Raw genomic sequence first — 25,275 nt, forward strand, 5'->3', positions numbered from 1 at the left:
AGCTCTGTTTACTACTTTCTGCCTTTCCAGCTATACCAGGGCTTTGCTGAAAGTTGTTGACACTAAAAAGAACAAGTGTACCTTAAGAGGGTGACCACTTCATTGCTCAAGCATCAGCTCCACAGTGGCTGCACTATGGTGGAATCAATGGTCCGGAATCTGGTCTTCAGTTTTACATGCCTGGATACGTGATGGTCTCTGTGCATGCAGAAAAGGCAGTCTCAGATGGAATGACATACGTTCACTAACCACATTCATAAATGGCTGAAGTATAATTCTGAAAACAAATTTGATTATTTTCAGCAAGAAATAAAATTGACAAGTCAACCAGATAGTCTTGTTGATTTGAAAATATATTCCAATCTGTGTGAACAGGTTGGTTTAGGAGTGTGGAAATGGAGCAAAGTTGGTTGAATTTTCTTAAAGCTTAATGTAATTCAACTTTGATACCTTGATATACTCGTCTTCTCTAAGGATGAGAAAATTCAGAATATTTGTCTGCCCAGAGCAGTGGCTCCCCTGGATGGTCCTGGAAACACACTGTCCAATTCTTAGTTTTGGCTTCTACTCCATTTTTAATCCACTCTGTTCATGAAATCTTTATATAATTTATGGTACAGATTATTTTATTTCATCTGCTGACAGTCTTACCCTAGCATTGCGAATTAGTCAATTTCCAAATTCTCTTCTCCATTCTGTTTTAAAGCATTTTTAAGATGGATAGTTTCTGCAGATAGTTAATATCAGCCACTCTGTGCTGTTTATTCCTTTAATTTACAAAGGTCAATATTATGTCCCTGTTATGTGACCATTTTACAGTAATACCAGGATGCTCTGCTGTGCTAACCATAATGGTACTCCCAAGAGCTGTGTCCTGGGCAGTATACAAAGTATTGTTGCATTTAGACACTTCTGCTCCAGGGTGGTAACTGTGAATGAGATAAAAGAAAAGGAGCTGAAAGACTCCAAAAAATTAGTATTGTGCATGAAAACAGACTAATTATTTTTCAAAGCAGTAATGAAAGCCACTTTCTCCTCCCTCTTTTTCTTGCTCTTGACTTCACAAGTAGTAAAATGAATACTGAACTCTGTAGAGACACAAAGTAGAGTTCAATCATTCTGCAAAGGGCACCAATTACTAGGTAGGTATATCAGGAAGGTTTCCGATTCCCTAAGGCAGATGTGTTGAGTGAATTTAGTCTGTTTTTCCCAGACTTGAAGAATACAGACTCTTTTTTTATGACTTCATTTTGTGATGTTAGTCAAATTGGGGCCTAGAGGCAAGCAATAGCCCATAAAGGCCCATTCTAGTGCTCCAATTCAATCATTAGAAGAGAGATGTGGGTGACTCCTAAGTTTGGGAAAACCACACTTAAAATATTCCCCATAAGGCTGATCTTATAGTATTTCAAAGCTTTCTTTTTAAATATATTCCATAGGCTTTTCAATCATTGTTTTTACAGTGCTATTTATAATGTGCACATGTGAAAACAAGCATAAGTACATTTGAATTATAAGCCCTAGTGGATAGGATGAGGCACTAATCCTAGCACACTTTGACAGTGTTAGCAAGGCCAAGAGCCTGGGTGAAGGGCCCCTGTTCTCTGCCATTATTGTCATCCTCAAAACCTTAAAAATCATCTCTAAACTCTGTCATTTGGGAAAGGGTGATCTGACCTTTGGGAAAGGGTGGTGCAATAGAGTCATCCAGAAAGTTGAAGAATTCTTCTTATAATCTAAAAATACAGGTACAAGATCTAAACAAATTTTTAAAAAGGAAATTTGTCTAGAGTACCATGAATTGTCTAAAAAATAAGTAATAAAATCGTCAGAGGTGTTTATAGTAATTATTTTAAATGAATACACTAAAACCTTTTTTTCTTTCTGTAAATCTATGGCCCTGAAAGATATGTCTTAAGGGCATCATTTTCATGATATCAAGAGTGGAAAAGGTTGAAGGTTATCACCCAAAGCCAGAGTCTCTAGCCTGCCGTAAGGTGGTGATGGATGAGGTTGTCAGATAAGGTAGCAAATTACTGGGCACATTGTTGAATTTTGCTTTCTATGGTGATCTTTTGCGTTTTGACAAATCTTCTCTGTTTTAAGATGATTTAAACATACAGTTATGAAATAGCTCAGAGCTTTTCAATCAAAGTTGAAAATTGTCTCTGCTGCCGGGAGTACAAGTATGTTGCCGTGAACATATACATAAATAAATGGGAAAATTATGTACATGATTGAAAACACTTGCTTTCTGGCAATCTCTTCTGGAGAAAGTAGAAGAGTGGAGAGGAGAGAAAGGTGGGAAGCTGAATTCTTGTCCAAATGTCACCCTTCTCTTACTTGATAATCTTCTGAGCCTGTTCATTCTGTCTGAGTTTCTCATCACTGGAAATGAAAGTCAGCAGTGGTTGACATCTACCAAAAATAGTAGGACACCAAATCTCAGCCTTGTTAAGCTCCTTTAGAGTAGCCTCAGCTCTCTGCTGTGATGTGATGGTGAAAAGCCTGGGCTCTGGAATAATGAATTACAGTTTCACCACTAGTTATAAGACCTTGGCCGTATTATTTAAACTTTGGCAACTTGGCTTCCTCAAAATGGAGACATGGGTGATATCAACCCAAGGAGTTGTAAGGGATAAAATGAGATAATTCATACAAAGTTCTTTACATGGTACAGACTTGGGAAGTACTCCATAAATGATAGCTTATATTATTTTTTGACTTCCAAGGATTTCTTCTGAGTTCGTTGTTTCTGTATGTTTGTCTACTTGAGCATGTATACTAGTTCCTAGGGCTCCTGGTACAAAGTGCTACCAACTCAGCAGCTTAAAATGACAGAAGTTTCTTATCTCACAGTTCTGAAAACTAGAAGATCAAAATCAAGGTGTTGGCAAGGCCATGCTGCTCCCTCTGAAAGCTGTAGGGGAAGGATCTCTCCTCGCATCTTTCCGATTCTGGTAGCCCTAGACATTCCTTGGCAGTGATAGCGTCATCCCAGTCTCTGCCTTCATCTTCACATGGGCTTCTCCCTGTGTCTCTTCACATTATCCCTTTATGCATGTCTGTGTCCAATTTTCCCTTTTTATAAGAACACTAGTCAAGTTTGATTAAGGCCCACTCTAATGATTTCATTTTAACTTGATCACCTCTGTAAAGACCCTTCTTCCCTAATAAGATTACATTTTGGGGTATTGAGGGTTATAACTTCAACATACTTTTCGGGGGAAGACACAATTCAAACCATAACAGCATGATTCTGTATCTTTCTCCTCACTTCAGTGTACTTTTCCTTCCCCAATGGAGAAGTGTCATATAATATGGCACCAGATTAGGAGTTTTTAGGTGTAAATTTAGCTTTACCATTAACTATCTACATTGAAAGAAATCACTCAAATTCTGCAAGCCTGGGTTATTTCACTATAAAATAAAAGGACTGGGCTAGATAATCGCATGTCTTCCAGCTCCAGAAGATCATGATTATAATGTGTGACTCTCTTTCTCTCAACTACAGTGTGTGTCTCAACCCTCCATGATGCTGTGTGCATCTTGATGTCCCTGTAACTAATAATAAAGGTTCTGATATATCTCATGACATTTTCAATTTTCTCAATATATACTAGGATTAAAATTCTTCTGTCTGTAATGCTATTTAGCGGGGTCTTTAGCAAATGAAAGCTATGTTCGATTTAGATTATAAAGATATCTAAATAGTGCCAGTGAGCCTTTTTCATGAATTTTTATTTCTTTTTGGAATTTTCTAAAATTCAAAAATGGACTTCTTTTTTTTTTTTTTTTTTGGTGAGGAAGATTACTCTGTGCTAACGTCTGTGCCAATCTTCCTCTATTTTGCATCTGTGTTGCTGCCACAGCATGGCTTGACAAGTGTTGTAGGTCAGCACCTGGGATCCAAACCCGTGAACTCAGGCCACCAAAGCAGAGCATACCAGACTACTACTCCATGGGAGTAGCCCCTCTAAAATTCAAAAATATACATTTTTTTTCACGCTAATCACCTTCCATATCAAAATATGGGTTTGTAGTATGTGTTTTTTCTGATTATAGTATGATGCAACTCATGTGAAAATCATAAAACCAAAACTTAAGGGATTAGGGGAAATAAGAAATTAAATTCTGCCAGTGATTCACAGACTATTGACAACTTTTGTAAAAGTTTGCTTAGACTACCATTCTAGAAGGACTTAAAAGTCTACACCACAGCTAGAAGAAAATTTAAGAAAGGAAATAGAAATCTGTACTAACTCTGGGATATAACATTTTCAGTGTCTCCCAGCCAAAAAGGGTTGACCGTAGATTCAAGATCATCAAGTGGCATTTTCTAATCCTTCGCCTCGTCTGAAAACTGCTGCCCTAGGTGTTCACTGAATTGTTTCTTTCTCTTTCAGCTTCCTCCATTCTCAAAAGGGAGAAGCGGCTGAGGACGAAGAATGTGCATTTTAGTTGTGTCACCGTGTACTACTTTACCCGGAGGCAAGGCTTCACCAGCGTGCCCAGTCAAGGGGGCAGCACCCTGGGCATGTCCAGCCGTCATAACAGCGTGCGCCAGTACACTCTTGGCGAATTTGCGAGAGAGCAGGAGAGGCTCCACCGGGAGATGTTGAGAGAACACCTCAGGGAGGAAAAACTGAACTCTTTAAAACTAAAGGTAAAAAACAGTAGAAACTCGCTTTTTGCAAAACCTCATATTCTTACCTCAATGTGGTTGCGTTACCCATTTTCATATTTATATTCATAGGCCAAACTGGGCATTTCACACAAGAGACTGCCTGCTGAGGCTTTTTTTTTAAAGCAAAACCATTATAGTCTCTTCACTGAAAGCAATGTGGAAAGCTTACCTGGCATTGTTTATTTATTAATTCTATAAATATTTATTATTGACTGCTGCTAGATCGTAGACCCTGTGTTTGGACTGGGGCTCACTGGTACCAAAAAATGATGTGGTCCCTTCTTCCCTGGGACTTATATGTTAATAGGAAAGAAAAATATTAATTATATAGACAAAATAAAATTACAGCTTCATTAAGTGCTGTGAAGGAGAGTTGCAAGGAACTATGAAAGTATGTAACAAGGAATGGATGTGGTCCGCAGATCAAGGAAGTGATGTCGGAACTGAAATCTGAACAGATAACAAGGTGAAAAGGGTTGGCAAGAGTAGTTCAGGCAGCAGGAAGAACCCAAGCTGGCTTGTGTCAGGAGGAAGCACAGAGAATGCACACAGGCTAGTGTGGCTGGAGCAGAGAAAAAAAGAGGGGAGCAACATGAAGGACATGGGGCCGGGCTTTGTAGGTCATGTTAAGGCATTTTCTTAGAAGTCATCCAAGAGTTTTAAGTGTGGAGTTGGGGTGGCGGGATAAGATGATCTAATTCATGCTATGATGTGAGAATAGTTTTGGGGTAGGGGCACCATGTTTGGGGGCAGTATATGGAGTTAGACCAGTTAAGAGGCTATTACAATAGTCCAGGAGAGAGATGATGGAAGGTTAGATTAGACTGATGGTCAGGGTGATGAAGAGAGATAGATAGAGGGAGTAATTTAGGAAGTAAAAGCAACAGTCCTTGATGATGGGCTGGATTTGGCAGGAAAAGAGGGGGACCATCCAGAATGACTCCTAAATATCTGGCTTGCAAAACTGAACAGGTTGTGGGTGAATGTACCTTTCTCTATGAGGAGGATGTGACAAGGAATCCAGGAAGACTGGTAGGTTGGGGCTTGGTGGGGAATAGGGTAGATAATGAGATCAATTTTGGACATACTGATTTTGAGAGGCTTTTGCGTTATTAAAGAGATGGCAGGGAGATGTCCAGGTGGAGATATCTATTGTGCCACATTAGACATCAAGTGGAGAGAAACATAGCTCAGAAACTTCTTTCATTGATCAGAGGCACTCTTTGTATTGATTCATCAACCTATCATTATATGGGAAATGCTGTCCTATCATTATCTAACGACAAAGGAAATATTTCCTAGATAATCCAGGATACTTAACATAAAGGGCCATTCATTAAATAGATGAAACAGCATAAGCACACCTGTGTTACCTGTACCTTTAGTTTCCAGTATAAAGTCAGGAGGCAGAGGTGTGATGTGTTTCTAAATGCCTTGTTTTTATGTATTTTGCAATTTATGTATGTGCATTATTCCCAATTGTACAAGAAGGCAGTTCCTGGGGGCCGGCCCTGTGGCCGAGTGGTTAGGTTCACACGCTCCACTTTGGCAGCCCAGGGTTTTGCTGGTTCGGATCCAGGGCGCAATATGGTACCGCTCATCAGGCCATGCGGGGGTGGCATCCCACATGTCACAACTGGAAGGACCCACAACTTAAAATATGTAACTATGTAGTGGGGGGCTTTGCGGAGAAAAAGGAAAAATAAAATCTTTACAAAAAAAAAAGAAGGCAGTTCCTTAAATTAAGCACAGCCTAGCCTAAAGCATGGCTCATATTTCCTTTGGTGATATTTTTGACAGATTTCATTGAGAGTCCCTTAAGATTTTTTGGTAGCAATCCATTATTATTGTTGTTGTTTTTCATGATTGCTTTGTATGTAGCTTAATTTAATAATAATTCTCAGATTTACTTCTGAAATCCACCCTCTCTCTTTCTAACCCACTGCAAACCAACTCTGTCCCCTACTCCAAGAGTGAAGTCATTCTCCAGTTCAAAGACTGGCAGAACAGTAGCAATGGCTGCCATTCACTAAGTGATTTTTATTTGCCAGGCATTTTATAAACATTATTTAATTTAATCCTAACAAAGACCCAGTGGGTTAGGTGAATTATGAGACCATGTGTACAACTGAAGAAAAAGAAGCACAAAGATGTTAAATGACTGGCTCACGCAGTAGAAAACTGGTTATATTATCTTGTTATTTCCTTTTCTAGAATTAATTGATTATCCCCTATAGGCATAGGGAAAGACAATCTCTGTACCCATAGGGAGCCAGCCCTTTCTTGGGGTTGGTACTGTGTTCCGTGGTTTTTAACAGCTGGGAGACTATAATTCTATCTGAGAACCAAAAGATTTATTGTGGTGAACTTTGAGGCACATAGTGCATGTGATGAATGTTAGGGGGAGCCACACGCCTACAGGAACCTTCCTCTGTATCAGGCAGTGATATATTCTGATAATACGATTTGTATTCAGCTGCGTCTATGCTTTTTTTTTAACAAGCTGAAGAAGAAAAGAAGCAAAAGGAGCATTTTATTATTGATTCCTTTTTTGCATTGTGCTTAGTGTTGGAAGTTGCAGACGCACTCATCCAGGTGGGTGTCACGTCTTGGTTTGTCATGTATAAGTGAAAACATGAAGGTTTCCTTTTTGGTGAAGATGTAAACGTGAGGCCTCTGGATATCATTGCTCCTTCCAAATGAATACCAAACAAAAAGACCATGGATTCTAAGGGGATCCGATCTTAGCCTCACTGTGCAGAAAGTATTCAGAAACTCAGAAACACGTGTCTCATGAAACTAATAAAAGATCACAGAAATGTGGACCCGTTTGCTAAAAACCCTGAGGAAAATTAATGGAGGAAAACGTATATTTTAACTGTAATTCCTCTAGTATATTAACTTTTATGATTTTAAAAATATCATTGACCTTACTTGTCTAAGGTTTAACTATCCAAAATCTAACCTTACTTGTCTAAGGTTTAACTATCCAAAATCTAACGTTAGCTATCCAAAAACAAGCTATCCAAAAATTCACTCTATTTGAAATTTCACTTTTAATATAACATTTATTTTGAAATATAAATACCTCTGTGGTAAGTAACAAAATAAATGTAGTTAAATTGATTCCATTATTTTAACTGGGGCAGCAGGAGGGTTACTGACCCAGAGAAAGTCGGAAGAGGAAAGCGAGGATTGTTAAAGACAAACTCTGCCCCTTGGTTTTGCCCGGAGGTGGCCCTCTGTGAACGGCAGTGAACTCTCTTGAGTAACAAGAGCGAAGGGAGCGTCTGACAAGGGAAACACTTTCCAAAGCCCTCATTATCAAACATTTTTCAAAGCCCTCAGTGTGGAAACCAGATAAAATGCCACAAGAAACTCACCGGACTTGGGACTAGGAAGTTTCCTTCCTACTTATTTGAGAAACAGCCCCAGAACAGTAAGAAATTTCTCTTTCTCCCAATGGCACTCCCCCAATGAGGCCTTAATAGTGAAAGATTAGTAAAAAAAAAAAAAAAAAAAAAAAAAGCCATTACACATACATGCTTCTTGATGTTTCCTTATAATAAATATTTTGGAAACAAAGTAAGAATAGAAATTTACTTTTTGATTTTAAAATTGCTTTTTATTTAGTAATTCATCTCAATCAAATTATGGGTTAAATATTGAGAAATAATCTATTCAATTAGATTTATAGAACAAATCTGATTCAGTTTTGGGGGTTCAAATGTGTCTTTTTTGTTCGTGATGTTGGTGTTCCAAATACTGTCTAAAAACAATTAACAGAGAAAGCTGATTGAATAAAATGCATGTTCCTAGAAGAAATAACAAGCTTTAGATTTCTAAATTACAGAGCACACTGCTATTTCTCTGTCGAGCCCATTCAAACTTGTCATACTCTTCACAGTAATCAATGTAGTCATCTTAATACTATACTCTTTTCCAAATTAAGTGCTTAGATTTCATCATCTGCACCACATTGTTGAACAATTGCATTAGCCTTTATTCCCATTTCACACGTATCTGTAAAATGCATTAGGCAGCCATTTGTATGTTTCAAAGAGCCTTGGCATTCCAATTGCCTCTGGGTTGTATCTTACTGGATTCTACCACCTTGGTGTAGGAAATCTAATTTAGCTTTCACTGCTTTGACTGGCCTCTCTTTCTCAATGCTTTTCAATCTTAATTGTTCTTCCTCACCTTTCTGAGATCAAAGTCTATCTCTGCTCTGGTACGATTTCCAATTGCTTTCCAGGGTTATATAGTTTTCTCAATTTTTGAGCCGTGTGTTTCTTATGCAATGCTTGGTGGTTTGCTCGCAATGGTGGTCTAAACCAGAAGGGAAAATAAAGGAAGGTATGAAAAGTTTATATGTCTTACATGTTGATATTATCATCCTTTCTGGTGCCTCTGTGGTGATATGTACGTCAAGAACTCATAAATTCAGGTTGTTGAAATTCCTATAGGCTGACAAAACAACCAAACGTCCTGGTTCTTTGAGGGCGTAATTAAATTGGTTCCAATTTGCCACCTGCAATTAACAGCTAATGAGCCAAAGAATTATACTGCAAGCTTTGACCGAATATCAAAATGATATGAATGTTTTCCTTTAGTTTGCCAGAGACCTTAGTCACTAGGTCATTTATCCAACTCATACCATAAAACCAGGAATTCCTTCTCTCAAATACATATCCAATATGTATTTGGATATTCCAATATGTATTATGTGAAACCTCTTATTGCACATCTCTAGTGACCCAGAGCACATTGCTTTTTGAGATAGCCCATTCCATTTTTGCAGCTTGAATTGTTAGAAAGGTCTTCTTTACATTGACCAAACTGCCACCATCTGATTATACCTTTTGATCCTAATTTTGCACTCTAACTGTACAGAATCAATCTGGTCCCTAGTCTCCAAACTCCAGGTGTTTGAAAGCAGTGTTGATGGACATGCAAATGTTTGGCAATAGGTTATGTGGGTTCCAAGTGTTTCTGTTCTATAGGATTAAACATGCCTAATTCTTTTCACTAAACCTCCCAGGGCAAGGTTTTCAGACACTTTATCACCCTGGTTACCTTATTCTGGATATAATGCTGTTTATTTAGTGTCTGTCCCAAAATATGATACTTGATCTGGACTTGGTCCTGCAGAAGGAGTCTGTCCAGTATATAGGAACATGTTACATTATCCACCCACCCCCAAGATGTGGATGCTCTATCCATGGGTATGCACTAAAGTTACAGTGCATACCCTAAAGTTACAGTAGCTTTTTGGACCTTGATCAGTTTATTTCTTCACATTAAGCTGGTAGTAGGTAAAACAACAACAACGAAAAACAGCAAGCAAGAAACGAGCAAAACCCAGATAAGCCAGGTCTGCATCATTATATAAATCAAAACTTTACAACATCTCCAGGACAAAAATCCTCTTTAGTGCTGGACATGGGATACAAAGAATAATCAATAAAGTTTTATTTTTTTAATCTGAATAAACATGATCTTGTAATCTGCAGATGTGATAAGCCTGCCTTTTAGGTCTTCACACAACACATGATTTAAAAACAATTTAAAGAGACAGGGCCAAGTGCAGGATATCTTCTCAGAGTAGTGATCGTCGGGAGACAAAGGGGGAGCTTCCCCCTCACCATCCCACCATGACCTCCATTGAGACTCACGCCCAGGGTGGGCCACTGCCACTGATAGGATGTATATGTGCCACACCCTCATTCCCAGCCCCACTGGTGGTGCAAAAGAGCTGAGCATTGCTGTTTTTGGAGAGACTTTCAACTGTTCAAATAACAAGAAATTCATGTATCTAACCATACTCTCAATCAGCTCACATTCCATTCTTCCATGTAAAGAACATAAGAAATTTTGTCCGAAAATCTCAGGACTAGATCAGTGGTTTCCCAGTTGTGTTCCATGGGATTAAGACTCGTACACCTCTCTCCTACTTTTATCTGTTTTATATGTTGAGGTTCTGCGTAGAGTTTAATTTGACAAATGGACATTCTCTCTTTAGTGAGCCCAAGTAATACTCTAGGAGTCCCTGCTGTCTTTCTTCATATGTAGAGACCATCTGTTTAAATAACTCTTTCTAGAATTACCTAAAATTGGCTTTTTTTAAAAACAATTCATTCCCATTTTGATCATCTTTTAATTCCTTTCCCTATGACTCTTCACAGATATTAGACTGAGCAATCATAACTTCAAGGGTTTTTATTGCTCAAAAGCATAAATTGTCTGGACTGGGGATTCTTATATAAAATAGCTGAATACTCTTTCACTGTCTCCCCACTTCTTTTTTATATTAAATCCTTCCTAACATATCTGTTCTCCAATTTCTGGTTGGAAGGTTTTTTTCCTTGATAGACACTATGACATCAGAATAGGAAGCAAATAATTCTGCTTTGTGTCTTTGTATCTACCTTTCAACTTTCTTGGTCTATCATTTCCTCCTCCCTGTTACTTCTATACTTTGCACATATTTTATGTTGCACTCACCACACTATATTGTATTTATTGCATGGTTATCTCCCCAGCATACTGGAAGCTTCTTAGATGGCAGAATTGCCATATATCGTAAACCCTGATACTTAGTACAGTAACTGGTAATATGGCATGGTGATTAAGAATATTGATTCATTCATTCAAAAAATATTTATTGGTCAATTACTATAGGACTGCAATTAACAAGGTACTGGGGATACAGGGATGAGCAAGACAGACATAATCTGTGTTCACATTATGATGGAGGAAACATCCATAAAACCGATCACCAAAACTAATATATTATTACAAAATGAGGCAGCATACTATGCTGATGAAATGCAGGCCAGGGTAAATAAGTTAAAAGTCAGCTGAGAAAATCAAGAGTAACACGTTAGTTCAACAGTAGCAGCTATCACTTGGACAGCTTCTGCTGGCATCTTTATAGAATGGCCACCTCCAAGGCCGGCCCGGTGGCCTAATGCTTAAGTTTGGCACACTCTGCTTCAGTGACCTGGGTTCAGTTCCTGGGCGTGGACCTACACCACTCGTCTATCAGTGGCAATGTTGTGGCTGCTCACATACAAAAAAAAAAGAGGAAGATTGGCAACAGATGTTAGTTCAGTGCAAATCTTCCTCAGGAAAAAAAAAAAAGGCCACCTTCACTTGCCCACAAAATAGGTACCCAGAGGAAATGCTAACTGGTGAAGATGTATTTTCAGCTTGTTTCCTGTTTTCTTCTTTTCTGAGCTCTGTTTCTCTGTGTCTGAATCATATTTTTCATTTCTGAATGAGCTAATTCTCAGGAAGCTTGTACTGTTCTTTCGTCTCCTGCCCCACAGCGCTGAAATCAGCTCTTGGAGTGTGGCTGCAACCATAGTTTTTTCTTTCTTATATATAGTTTTCTACTGTTACTGTAAGAATTTTTCCTGTAAACTGGTCTTGTGAGTCTGCTTAAGCTTTGAGGTCAAATCGACCTGAGTTTGAGTCTCAGTGCAATTACTAATTAACTATGTAGCTACATTTTGGCAAATTATCTTCTCAAGTCTCCAATTTTTTCAGTTATAAAAAAATACTTCATTATATTGTTGTGCAAATTAGGCGAGATAATTTATATAAAGTATGGAGCTCACTTACTGGTTTTCAATATATGGGAGCTTGGAACATTCTCAACAGGATCATTGTCATTATAATAAGAAGTAATCAGTGTTTGTGGAATTGAATTAGTTTTCACATTCTTATTCCCACTATCAGTTTTACATGTGTTAATAACTTTGTAATAACCAGGAAATTTTATTACTAAGAACACCTTTTAACTGCTGAAAGGAAATGTTTTTATTTTTGTGGGTTTTTGTTTTGCTCATTTTAGTCAGTCCACATTTGCGGTATTGTTTCCCTCTCCACAATCATTTTGCATTGAATTAGTTTTTTTCAGGCATTTAATTCACCCAAAATTTCATCTCATTGGATTTATAGTGGAATTCAGCCACTACATGATATGGGGAAAAAAAAGAAAGATTGACTGCTGATTTTTATTTAAGCCGCCGCTGTACTTGACCCAAAGCAGTCTGAGAATCACTGCACTGATTCTGACAGTTATGTGTCCCATCCTTCAAGTGCGTTTAGATGGGCAAAGGTTTTACTTTACTGGGCTTTGGAAACTGTTTGCTCATACTTATCATTATAAATCAGACAAATTTTCAAAATTAAGATGTTTAAATTATGCCTATTTTTAAAAAGTTATAGTCATTTGTAGAATGAGTCTGGACAAGTTTACACAGTGGCTCAACAAGTGAGTTTCATCTTAGTATCATCATTGGAACAAGCAAACACACACACACACCAGAGTCCTTGACCTTGAGATCCTTCCAATATAATATAAATAAATGCACACATATGTAAGATAAGTATAAAATAAGATAAAGATTGTTAGATCAGATTATGAGTTAAGTCATTACTTATCACCTCTAAGTGGGTAAGGCAGGAGAACAGAGGAGCTATCTGTAAAGGCTACTCTTTATTTACTTATTTTCTTTTGCTTACGGACCAAGACAGGAGGGGATCCCATACAAGTCCAGTCATCTGGATAATTTGCAAGCCAATGAAAGCATCATGCTCTGTGCCATCTCAGGCCTTTGAAACTATTGTTGCTTCGTGTGGAATGCCTTCTGCCTCCCCTTGTTCATCTAACTGCTACTCCATCTTGAGAGTTAAGCCTAGATGTGAAAGTCCTCTCTCCTCACCTCACCGCCAGCCCCACCTCTAGGTGCCCCTCCTACATACTCTCATGCCCTGTGTTCACCCTCAGCTAGAAAATCCTCATGAACTAGATTAAAATTACTAGATTCCTCACCTCTTTACTCCAATCCATTGAGATCAAGACCTGTGTCTTGCGCATTGATACAACTAATGCCTAATACAAACTGAGCACAAAAGACTATTCAGTATATATTAAATATATATTAAAAACAATGTGTATATGTAATTATCTTGGCAGTTAAGAGCACAAGCTGTACAGTCAAATATCCAGGATTGTAACTTGGTGCACAGTCTCACTACTTGCAATGTTGGGCAAGTTATTTAGCATTCCTATGCCTCACTTTCCTCATCAGTTAAATGGAGATAATGATAATATCTACCTTATGAGATTTTTTGTGATGCTAAGTAAGTTATGTAGATAAAGTGTTTAGAGCAATGCCGGGCACCCAGATTCAACAACTGTTGTTATTAATATTATCATCTCATATCTCTTTCTCCCACCTCTCTTTCACTCCCTCCAATCTCTCTTTTTTTTACACCCACATGGACACAGGATCAAAAGCAGGTTTGAGAATTAAGATTATTTGCTGGTCTCCTTAAGCCACATTTTTGGCACGCTTTCTTTGAGCTCTTGGGAAGGCAAGGTTATTTTGGGGAGAGAGCACAGAACTAGAAATGGTCCAAGGCCCAGATTGCCTTCTAAGGGATCTATCTCAAAAGAAAGCATTCCTTCGAATGTGCTGATTACTTTGCATGCATTTATTTTATAAACAGAATAGCTTTTAGACACATTGTGTTTAATTCCATGTTGGAGTCCCAGCACTGCATTATGTACTATCAGAAACTTGGAATCTATCTGTGACATATAAGGAAAAGCATTCCAAAATAGGGGTTAGGGAATTAGTTTTATAAGCATGTTTTGGAGAGGTCTAAATTAATCTGGGCCTCCTTATGCATAATATAAAGAGGCTGCATCTGATGAACTAAAGTCTGAAGATTCAATGAATCTATTTTGCCATATAAAAAAAGACATTTAAAGGTAACACTCATCTCAAGAGTAAAATATATTATATATAGATATATACAATAGAATACTATTCACCATGAGAAAGAAGGATATCCTGCCATTTGCGACAACGTGGATGGACATTGAGGGCAATATGCTAAGTGAAATAAGTCAGACAGAGAAAGACAAATACTGTGTGATATCACTTATATGTGGAATCTCAAAAAAACAGAACTCACAGAAACAGAGAGTAGAATGGTGGTTAACAGGGGCTGGAGGGTGAGGGAAATGGGGAGATGAGGGACCAAGGGTACAAACTTCCAGTCATAAGATGAATAAGTTCTGGAGATCTAACGTAGAGCATGGTGATTGTAGTCGACAATACTGTGTTATATACTTGAAAATTGCTAAGAGAGTAGATCTGAAATGTTCTCACCACAAAAAAGAAATGGTAATTATGTGATGTGATGGAGATGTTAGCTAATGCTACAGTGGTAATCTTTATGCAATATATAAGTGTATCAAATCAACACATTGCACACCCTAAACTCACACAATGTTATGCATCAATTATATCTCTATAAAGTTAGGGGAGGAGAAAAACAATGTACAAAATGAACATTCTTGTGAAGAAGGGTTCAAAGGAGTAAAGGAGTCAGCAAAAAGTAGATGGGGCAATCTTGGATGATTCCCTGGTTTCTTTGCACTAGTTGCGAACAGAAATAGGGAGCTCATTGACTTTTTTCCCTATTGCTCTAATATTAGAAGATGCATTTGAAAATAATCTATGTAATAATCTTATTTTAAAGAGTATTTAAATCCGGTAGATTTGACCAGGGTTTCAAAGAAGGAAATGGCTGTAGACCAGAGGAGATAGCTGGTAAAGGACTTCTGAGGGGATAGCAAAGAATAATCTCTCTCAATGGCTATACACCAAACTGGAAACTATGAGGAGGGGAAGATAAGCCAATTGGTGAACTAGAATATTTCCAGTCTTCATTAGAAATGGCAGAGATGGTATTGAAGAGGCAAGGAGAAAACCTTGCCAGGTCACTTCAATACTAATGTGAGATTTTGAAAATCTAGACTAGAGCCCCTGTGGGTTTCTGGACAAGAGTGAAAACAGTGTGTAGGTCTATGAGGAGGACTTTTAGATTCTTAAGGGGATTTTTATTTTGAAATGAAATTGTTTACCATGATTTGTATGTGGGAGTAAGAGATGCAGATTTTATTCCACTTATATTTGAAGTAAGCATCATCCGTAGTTTATGTGAGATACAGTTGGGGTTTTCTTAATTCTTTGATGCCAATTAGTTATTCACGTTGCCCTAAAATTTTTCATTAATATGATAGCAACCATTATTTTTTTAAAAATCAAAACCTGTTAATATAAAATAGGGATTTTTTTTTGTTGTTTTTGTGATATTACCAGTTACACAAAGGAGGATAAGTGTTAGAGAACCCGGAGACTGAGTAGGAAGGAAGTATTGAAATGAATCATGCTAATCCAGCCCTGGGTGTTCTACAAGTGCTGTGGAGTCAGAAGCTTGATGAAATTCACGTAGGCAGGCCAAGCATTAATGAAAACAAATCTAAATGCCACAGAGGTGACAAGTTGGGAAGTAACTCTCCTGCTTGTTAATGCAGCTTTACCAGTCACAGAGGATTGAGTATACATGAGGCAATTACACATTCGAATTCCGTAGACAATCAGATCTTTACAGATAGAAAGATGCTTCTGTTAGCAGGTAAGAATTAACAAAAATGATGACAGCAACCAATCAAAGTAGCATCCTAATAGCAGACATCACAGGAACATGAACAGTGTAACCAGTACATATTTATAAAGAAATACCAAGAAAGGAAACACATTGCAGATCACAGCAAGAAACAAAGCCCATTAAAAGGGAGTGGCTATCTTTGCAAGAACATAGAGTTAAGCTCTGAAATATTCAAAAAATATAATTTAGTAGCTTTTGAAAATGCTTCTCAGGGACCTTTGTCCTATATTTAATATACGCTTGATACTGCATTGTTTCCTCCACTTGAGGGGAAAGACTAGCCTTCTATTTGTTTTCAATGCATTCACAGTTGTCTGGTTTGCGACTTTTTGGTCAATGATAAGTATTCCTATCTAAATGTTGGTCTTCTTCCTATAAATATGAGAGAATGATGTCAGATGTCACCAGAGTATTTTAACTGTGTAAAGACGGAACTGTTGTTAAGATCAAAAAACATGGTAATAATTACAATTGATGAAGTTTATGATGCAACACACTGAAAAATTAAAAAATCAAAATAGCTTCTGTATTTAGAACTTTCTTGAATAATCCCTTATGAAGTTTTTGCATTTATTCCTGTGCTGCTTCTCAGAATACATTTCTTGCTCATATTCAAACAAAATATCTCTTTCTAAATGCTTTGTTACAAAGGAAACATAATATGTGGTGGTGTAACAGTGAAAAGTGAAATACTGATGGATGAAATTAATTTAGAAAAGAAATATAAATAGAAGCAGAATAGTTAAGGGTATATGAGACATAGTTGTCCACATGAGCTATTATGCAGAAGCTATTGCTTTGGGCAAAGGTTCTTATGAACTCCTTTGAGGGCTGAGTTTATTGTTTCAGTTTCCTGTTGGCGAGAGCCCGCCAGCACTGCCCTCTGCTCCTTGTCTTTCTGAGAGCACGCTGACCTAACTGATTACTTCATATCAAGCCCTCATTCTTGGAATGTTCGGTAGGGTAACCGTGTTTGTAATCCCAACAGCACAGTGCAACATAACTTTATTTCCTCGTCCATGGTTTTGTTGGAGCCCAAGACAGGGTTGTTATTTCAAGGACAACATGTTTGCTGATTGAGGTGGCAATGGCTTCCGCTAAGATGCTATCACCTCTGAACAAGGACACATTTATTCCAACTCAGAGCTGCCCATCACAAACTGAGTCTAAAGATAGCCTTCACTGATGGGCATCCGTAACCTTTGGTCTCTTTCGCGTCGCACTGGCTGAAAGCTCTAACAGCTGTAGCTCCTAACCTCGGGAGCTTAGAGTTACAATTACGTCCTCTGTTACGGGACACTTAAAAGCCTCGCATTTTGATGCCTCATTTTCCTCCCTTTGACTTCTCTAAAGAGAAAAATAAAAGGAAATGATTTGACCCACAAACACTTAATTGATTCTGAGGACATGATGTTATATAGTAGTTTCATTCCTGCCAAGTGTGAGAGTGGGAATTTTAAACCCTGCCCGTGCTAAGTCTCTTATTTGCGGCTTTGCATTTCTAGATGACTAAGAACGGCACGGTGGAATCTGAAGAAGCTAGCACTCTTACAGTGGACGACATTTCTGATGATGATATTGATTTAGACAACACAGAGGTAGACGAGTACTTCTTTCTACAACCCCTGCCAACCAAAAAACGGAGGGCACTGCTGCGGGCCTCTGGAGTGAAAAAGATTGATGTGGAAGAAAAGCATGAGCTGCGAGCCATCCGCCTATCGCGAGAGGACTGTGGCTGTGACTGCCGAGTGTTCTGTGATCCAGAAACATGTACCTGCAGCCTGGCAGGCATTAAGTGTCAGGTAAGGATTGGGATTTCAGGGAATCTAAAGACGAGACATTATGCATCACCCTCTAAAGAGGCAGTCGTGTTACAGATAATGTGGAAGGAAACTTTGGGGCAAGGCAAGACACGTGATTCAAGCGGAGAGAAACACAAAGTCAAGGACGTTCATGGGTGCACATAATATGCTTATACAGGTGAGATATAATGTGAAAGGCAACCCAAGCTGCAGTTGAGCCCATTGAAATTATTTCCTCTTGGATTCATTTGTTATACTAGCTTATTTTAGCTTTTTACAAGCTTCAGGGAGATCATGACATCCCTAATATTCAAGTTTGTATTTTCTGATCCATCCATGGGTCATAAAATGATGATTGGTTAGAGGTGGTATAGACTAGTGGAAAAATTACTAGACTGAGACTTAAGAAAACTAAGTTCTACTCCTGGCTCTGCTCTGTGCCAGCTATGTAAAATCGGTAAGTCAGGCAAACTTTCTGGTCTCAGTTTCCCCATCACTAAAATGAATGGACTGGACTAGATCAGAGGGTGGCAAACTATAACTCACAGACCAAATCTGGCCTGTCAGCTGCTTTTGTAAATAAAGTTTTATTGCAGCACAGTCATATTTTGTGGGTTTGTTTGTTTACATGTTTCTGTGACTACTTTCATTCTTCTACAGCAGAGTTGAATAGTTACCGCAGAGACTATAAGGCCCACAAAACCTAAAATATTTGCTCTCTGATCAGGGACACAAAAAAATTTACCAACCCCTCGGCTAGATGATTCTCAGGTCTCCATCCATCTATAATGTCACTAGTACTCCATGATTAGTTAGGTGGTGTTATTTTACAAGGAAACTTGGCTTTTCCAATAAGGAGAGCCCTCGGGCAGGCAAAAGGAGAAGACGGTTCTCATCAGCTGAACAATTACTTGAGGTGGATTCACAGAAAAGGGGTTCATGAGTAAGGAAACAGCTATAGATTCTGGCTCGGACATCTGCTACTACTTTTTATTGGGACCAGGATGATCATGCTACCATCCGCTTCTCCTCTGTGGCACACGAAATTCCCCACACTTGGATAAGGTGACAAGCAGGGCAAGTTCTTTCTGGTTGCCTGTGCTCTGGCCTGCATACAGCTTAGTTGGTGGGGTCTGAAACAATTAGCAAGTGTCTTAGGAGTGTGTTTGGATTGCCCGCAATTCCACTTCTCACCTGAGTCAAGAGTTCAGTCCAGTGGCTCTTGCTGAACCCAATCACTCTATCTGATTTGGGGATGTTGAGTAAATGAACGTCTCCTTCCCGTGAAAAGTTTGTAGTCTGGTGGAATGGGGAGGGGATGAAGGGAGCCAGGAGCTAAACACAAGTCCACCAGTCACAGTCATAAATGTGCATACCCATCGCAGCCCTGCAGTCCACATACATGCACCACGTACAAAGGATCTGAAAGAATGAGAAGGCAAATCCATGAGAGCAAACTATCAGGCTGCATGATACTAAGTGGTGTCAATCTGGACACCTTGGGCAGAGAAGTTCATTTTATAATAGGGAAAGAAAAAAGGGCATGGCTAGTATGGGAAATGTCATATAATTTAGATCAAAAATAGCAGGTGGAGATGAGGGCAGTAAGTTTGTTTGCTTAAAATTGGGCATGTGAACTGACACACAGTGGAGGGAAAGGGAGCTTAGAGGAAGGATAGAAGCGTTGACAAATAGGAGCAAAATTAATGGGATGGAGAGAAGGGAAAAAAGGGAGAATGGAGTAAAAGGTAACAAAAGCACAGGAGGGGTCACTGCACTAAAAATATACACTTATAACCGCAGGTTATTTTTATTTTGAATACAGGTTTTAAAATTAGGTTAACTCTTAAGTTTTAAGCCTTTACTTCCCCCTTTTCATTTCTGCTTGCAGTTTGATGGTCATTTGTTCTGGCATAAGTGGAATTAAGTAATCCCAGATTCAAAGGGGTTGCGGAAAGATACTGGAGTTTTATTTGGTCTGTAAGCGTTCCATGGGGCTAATCTGTGTTCTTCCTTCCAAGGTGGATCGAATGTCTTTCCCATGTGGCTGCACTAAAGAAGGATGTAGTAACACAGCAGGTAGAATTGAATTTAATCCTATCCGTGTCCGGACTCACTTTTTGCACACAATAATGAAACTTGAACTGGAGAAAAACCGAGAGCAGCAAATCCCCACACTGAACGGCTGCCACAGTGAGATAAGTGCTCACAGTAGTTCCATGGGCCCTGTCGCTCACTCCGTAGAATATTCTATCGCAGACAATTTTGAGATTGAAACTGAACCCCAGGCTGCTGTGCTGCACCTGCAGTCTGCTGAGGAATTAGATTGCCAAGGAGAGGAGGAGGAGGAGGAGGAGGACGGGAGCAGTTTCTGCAGCGGAGTCACTGATTCTAGTACACAAAGCTTGGCACCTAGCGAGTCCGATGAGGAGGAGGAAGAGGAAGAGGAAGAGGAGGAGGAGGAAGAGGATGATGATGATGAGAAAGGGGACAGCTTCGTGGAAGGTTTGGGTACCCACGCTGAAGTTGTTCCTCTTCCTTCCGTCCTTTGTTATTCGGACGGCACTGCCGTTCACGAAAGCCACACAAAAAATGCTTCTTTTTATGCCAACTCTTCAACTCTGTATTACCAAATAGATAGCCACATTCCAGGAACTCCTAACCAGATCTCTGAGAACTATTCTGAAAGAGATACTGTCAAAAACGGTACCCTCTCGCTGGTGCCTTACACCATGACCCCGGAGCAGTTCGTTGACTATGCCCGACAAGCAGAAGCCTACGGCACCTCCCACTACCCAGCTGCCAACCCCTCGGTCATCGTTTGCTGCTCCTCTTCAGAAAATGACAGCAGTGTGCCCTGCAATAGCCTATATCCCGAACACAGGTCCAGTCATCCTCAAGTGGAATTTCACTCATACTTGAAAGGCCCCTCCCAGGAAGGGTTTGTCTCTACATTGAATGGTGACAGTCACATTTCAGAGCATCCTGCTGAAAATACTTTGAGCCTTGCAGAAAAGAGCAGATTGCACGAAGAGTGCATCAAATCACCCGTGGTTGAGACCGTCCCTGTTTAGTAGCTTAAGTTATTCTAGGACCAACTCTTCTCCTATTTAAAGCTCTGTATTTAATTGGATTTCCTGGGCTCATGGTGGTTTAAACTGAGGACCAAGAAAACTTGGACTGTGGTGAATCTTCCAGACTGTATTTTGTTTTCTCCTTTTTAGCTACGTGACTGTGGCATTGCACAAATACAGTCTCTCTGCGGATTTTAAAAGATTTCAGACTGTTTTGATAGAAAATGCTAATTTTAAAAAAGCATATCTCACAGTTGCCTACCTGTCAAACTGTGTGAAACCTGCCAAGCTGTGTAGATCAGAGCTCCAAGTTTTGGATTATCGGGCCTGTGCAAGATTGTTAACTAAGACTGGGAAATAAGATTTAGAGTCCTAATTTTCGATATATCTGAAGATGATGGTGACTTTTTAATGTAAAAGTAATTATTGTAAGAAAAAGATTTAATCGTTTCATGTGTATTTTATTTATGGTAGTTAGAAGTCATGTTTTGATGAAAATGAACAGCAGCATGTTCTTTTAAGCTGAAGATGCATAGTTAGATACCACCGAGCATGCCCACATGGATTGCATCTGAAATCCATTCACGTTTTTATGATCATGACTGATCAGATTTGCAAATACTTTCTTAAGGGTGAAATAGGCCTATTTTTGCTATTTTGGACAAATAAATGAGTCTATATGTGCAGGTCCTTACACAGTTTTCTCTAAAGTTAAGAGTTAGGACAATCCTCTGGTGAGGGTCGAGTTCATTGCCCTCCCTCAGTTGACTCCAGAGATGGAGGTAGAAGGAATTGCCTTTCTTTTTTAAACAGCATCATCTTGGTTCTTAGCTTGGACAGCACCTTTAAACTCTACTCCCCTACATTAAAATGCACTTTAGTGCCCCTTCATGGTACCTTCTGAGGGGTGGGGACTGAGAACTCTTTGAGATGAAAAATTAAAAAAAATTTTTTTTAAATCTGTAACTATTATAGGGTTCATATAATTAATCTAGAGGAATCATCCAATGATACCTTACGAAGGAAAAATGACCTATTTTCCTTCGCCACTCTGAAGACCTAACTCTGTAAAAGCAGAGGAGGCTGAGGGAACGTGGAAGAGACACATCCTCAGCGACCAGCCTTTTCTACAGCGTGACTAATCCATCTCTACAAAATGAGTGTATAATGACATTTCCATTTAGTGACTAGCTGATCGAAGGGGGGCCTCTACCCGAATACTCAGCGAGGCCTTACTTTTCTGAAGCATTTTGATTTCTCTTGCCTGGGACAATTAGCAGAATAGTCCAGAATGCATTGAGTACTTTCTAATTACCTCACGTTCTCTTATTAAAGGGGACAGATAGAAATAAAACATGCCCTCCCCACCTTTAGATTCTCTGCACTTGGTTCGTCGGAGGACTTCTAAGATCCCGTTTTCCTGTAAATTAATTTAGGTAACTAAATAGTGTGTTCTACATTTTTTTCAATGCAGTATGACTATGCTAAATCTGTTTCACATTTTTGACCTTATCATTTCACGTTTTATGCCTCTTTGAAATGTGGACATGCCTTGCTATTCAGTGACTGCATTGCTATTTGCTTTTTATGTCTTTTAGCCTTGGATGTTTAGAAATATGGATATAAATGTTTTGTAGCTCTTAATTCCTTAAAACAATATTATTTTGATCTAGAGATCAAACTCTTTGATCTAGAGAAAGTCCTCCAATGGAAAACTTTCTACTAAAACTTGATTCGGGGAAAACATGTTTACTTGGCAGCTCTTCCACTGTGCAGTTGGTTCCTGCCCCTTCTCTACCCAGGACTGGGCCAAATTTATAACCATAAATATTAACATTAAAGGAGTTTGGGGTTTGTCCTTATGGAGGTAGTAGTAATGAGGGCAGGGATGTTCCTTTTGAATGATAAGCCCTTTGGGCTAACCAGATTGGGGTTTTGCTCAAATCTCTGTAGTATATCCCATGTTGACTACAAAGTGACAGTTTTTAGTGCTTGATCTCCAACTTTTTTCCCCCATCAATACAATCTAAAGAGCACAGGCCCAAAGAGAAAAGGACAAACGGCTACTGTTCCTTCATTCAAGCACGTGAAAGAATCATGTGTGCCATATTTTCTGGATCATTACAAGCCCTTGAAGTATTCACATGTGAAGCACTCAGTTTATTCTTGAAACAAAATGTGGCAGAGTGGGGGAGAGGCAACTGGCTGGGGCAGGCAGAGTTGAAAGGTAGAATGTCAGTCCAGTTTCTGAAAGTATGGATATTTAATTTAGTTCAGCTTTATTTTCACAAGAAGGTTGACATCTACTTCTTTACGTTTAGCTGGGTCTCTGTTTTGTAGCTTCATTTCCCAAAGGATGCTTAACCTAGAAACAGGCAAACACAAAACCAGAGCTTTTTCCCCTATCTGTCTAACCGGGGTTGAAAGTTACTGCTACACAGAAGACTAACCTTCGAATCATGACAGCTTCCATTCCAAATTTTCATATGCATAATCTAACCCCTAAACATCTCCCACAATCTACCTACACAGATTACCTGTTAAAACATCCCTACTTCCTCCTCCCGCCCCAAACACACACACACACACACACACACACACACACACACAAATAGATGTATACCACACGCTGGAGAATGACAGATTTTAGGCAATGGCCAATGAGTACTGAATTTTTCCCACCCTAGAATCTGGTTGGGTTTTATGATCTAAAAATGCGATCTGGAAAAGAGGATAATTTTTAAAGCTATAGTTTGAAAATATTGGGTCAAAGTTGCAAAGAATACTAGTGATGAAATCATTTTCATTGTTACTTCCTTTCCCAGAAAAGCTGAGAGAACAGAGTGTTCCATCTGACTTTTTTTCCTTTAATAGCCCTTTATTCAACAAAAACTGCCCACATGCCAGGAAAGTGCTACAGTTTTTCTAAGCTTTTTAAAATGGGGATCGAGCTAGATGCAGCCAGTTGGGATATTTAAGATCTTTATGCCAAGACACAATAACCTGACCTGCAGCTGTTCTATTGCCCCCTTAGCACATCTAACCAAATTATAGTCTTTTTTGACACACAGCTTTTTAGTCATTCACTGTCAATGGCAAAGCTTCTTGCCTTGGTGCCTGTTGTTTTAGTACCAGCCCTATACCTTTTATTGGGGCTTAATTCCCAGTTATAATCCAGGCCAAATTGATTTGCAAGTCAAGTGGCTGAAGCAGCTTGCATTTCCTTTGTTATTCTAGGTTTCCTTTGAGAGAAGAAAGTCAATGAAAGAGATTTACTTAAGTTTTTTCTCCATCTCTTGATCTTTGATTATTAAGACCTAAGTAAAATCCGTTTGTCTCATGTCTTTTGGTTAATTGAATAGCATAGTTGCTTTTTGACAGCCAAGCCTTTTCTTGTGATGAAACTGTATTTTTCCCAGTGTGCCAGCCACATATAAAATGTGAAATTAATATTTATTAGAGTGATAAAATCCTCACAATCATATATGGCCCAGCAATACCCACCCTCGGAAGAAAAAGCTATGACTTACAGAAACACTGGCCATAAACTAATAGAGAAGCAAAGAGATTATAAGTGATTATGTTCTTTAAAATTTTGCACTCTGACAGATGACTTCTAGGCAAAATTCTGATTTAGTTGTCATTAAACAGGAAAATATGTCATGATTTATTTCGTATAAATTGATATATCACTGGTTCTTTGATTAAACCTCTGACATTTTTGTACAAGTTTATAACCCTTTCATTGATATTTAGAATTTATTAAGTATCAGTACTTTCTTTCAATAAATATTTATTGAACACCTACTATGTTAGAGGAGCTGTCCTATGTGGTAAAAAGAGGGGAACAATACAAATTTTAAGGGATTATGATGATGACGAAGAGTAGTATGAAATAATCAAGCCTCAATGTAATCCTTTTAATTTGTGATTTTATAAATTGATATTAGAAAAATGACATCAATTCTCATCTAATTATATGCAAGCTGCAACTAAAAGGATACTTCTTTTTCGAAAATTAATGGAACTCGCTGGATCCTCCTTCTGTCTCCCCCATCTGAAATTTATGAATTAAATCTGGACTCAGCTAGAAGAACTGGATTGAATGAAAAAGAAATATTGAGCTAATTGCTTCTTCAGTGTTAGACCTAGAGAAATGATGCTAAACTTACACCAG

The 25,275-nt window shown here is 38.8% G+C and overlaps 1 protein-coding gene across 5 annotated transcripts in view; it reads left to right on the top strand.

Moving 5' to 3' along the window:
• Window positions 1–24,906, top strand: part of CSRNP3 (cysteine and serine rich nuclear protein 3) — a 186,045-nt gene extending 161,139 nt beyond the window's left edge. For all 5 annotated transcript variants that reach the window (XM_070581507.1, XM_070581508.1, XM_070581509.1 and 2 more), the window contains 3 exons: window positions 4,407–4,666; window positions 17,728–18,024; window positions 20,046–24,906. In XM_070581507.1, the coding sequence (XP_070437608.1) occupies window positions 4,407–4,666; window positions 17,728–18,024; window positions 20,046–21,098 (1,610 nt within the window). In that variant the 3' untranslated portion in view covers window positions 21,099–24,906. The remainder of the gene's footprint in view (window positions 1–4,406; window positions 4,667–17,727; window positions 18,025–20,045) is intronic.
• Window positions 24,907–25,275: the final 369 nt, after the last annotated feature.

Source organism: Equus przewalskii, chromosome 17, assembly GCF_037783145.1.
Source record: "Equus przewalskii isolate Varuska chromosome 17, EquPr2, whole genome shotgun sequence".
NCBI classification, from domain to species: domain Eukaryota; kingdom Metazoa; phylum Chordata; class Mammalia; order Perissodactyla; family Equidae; genus Equus; species Equus przewalskii.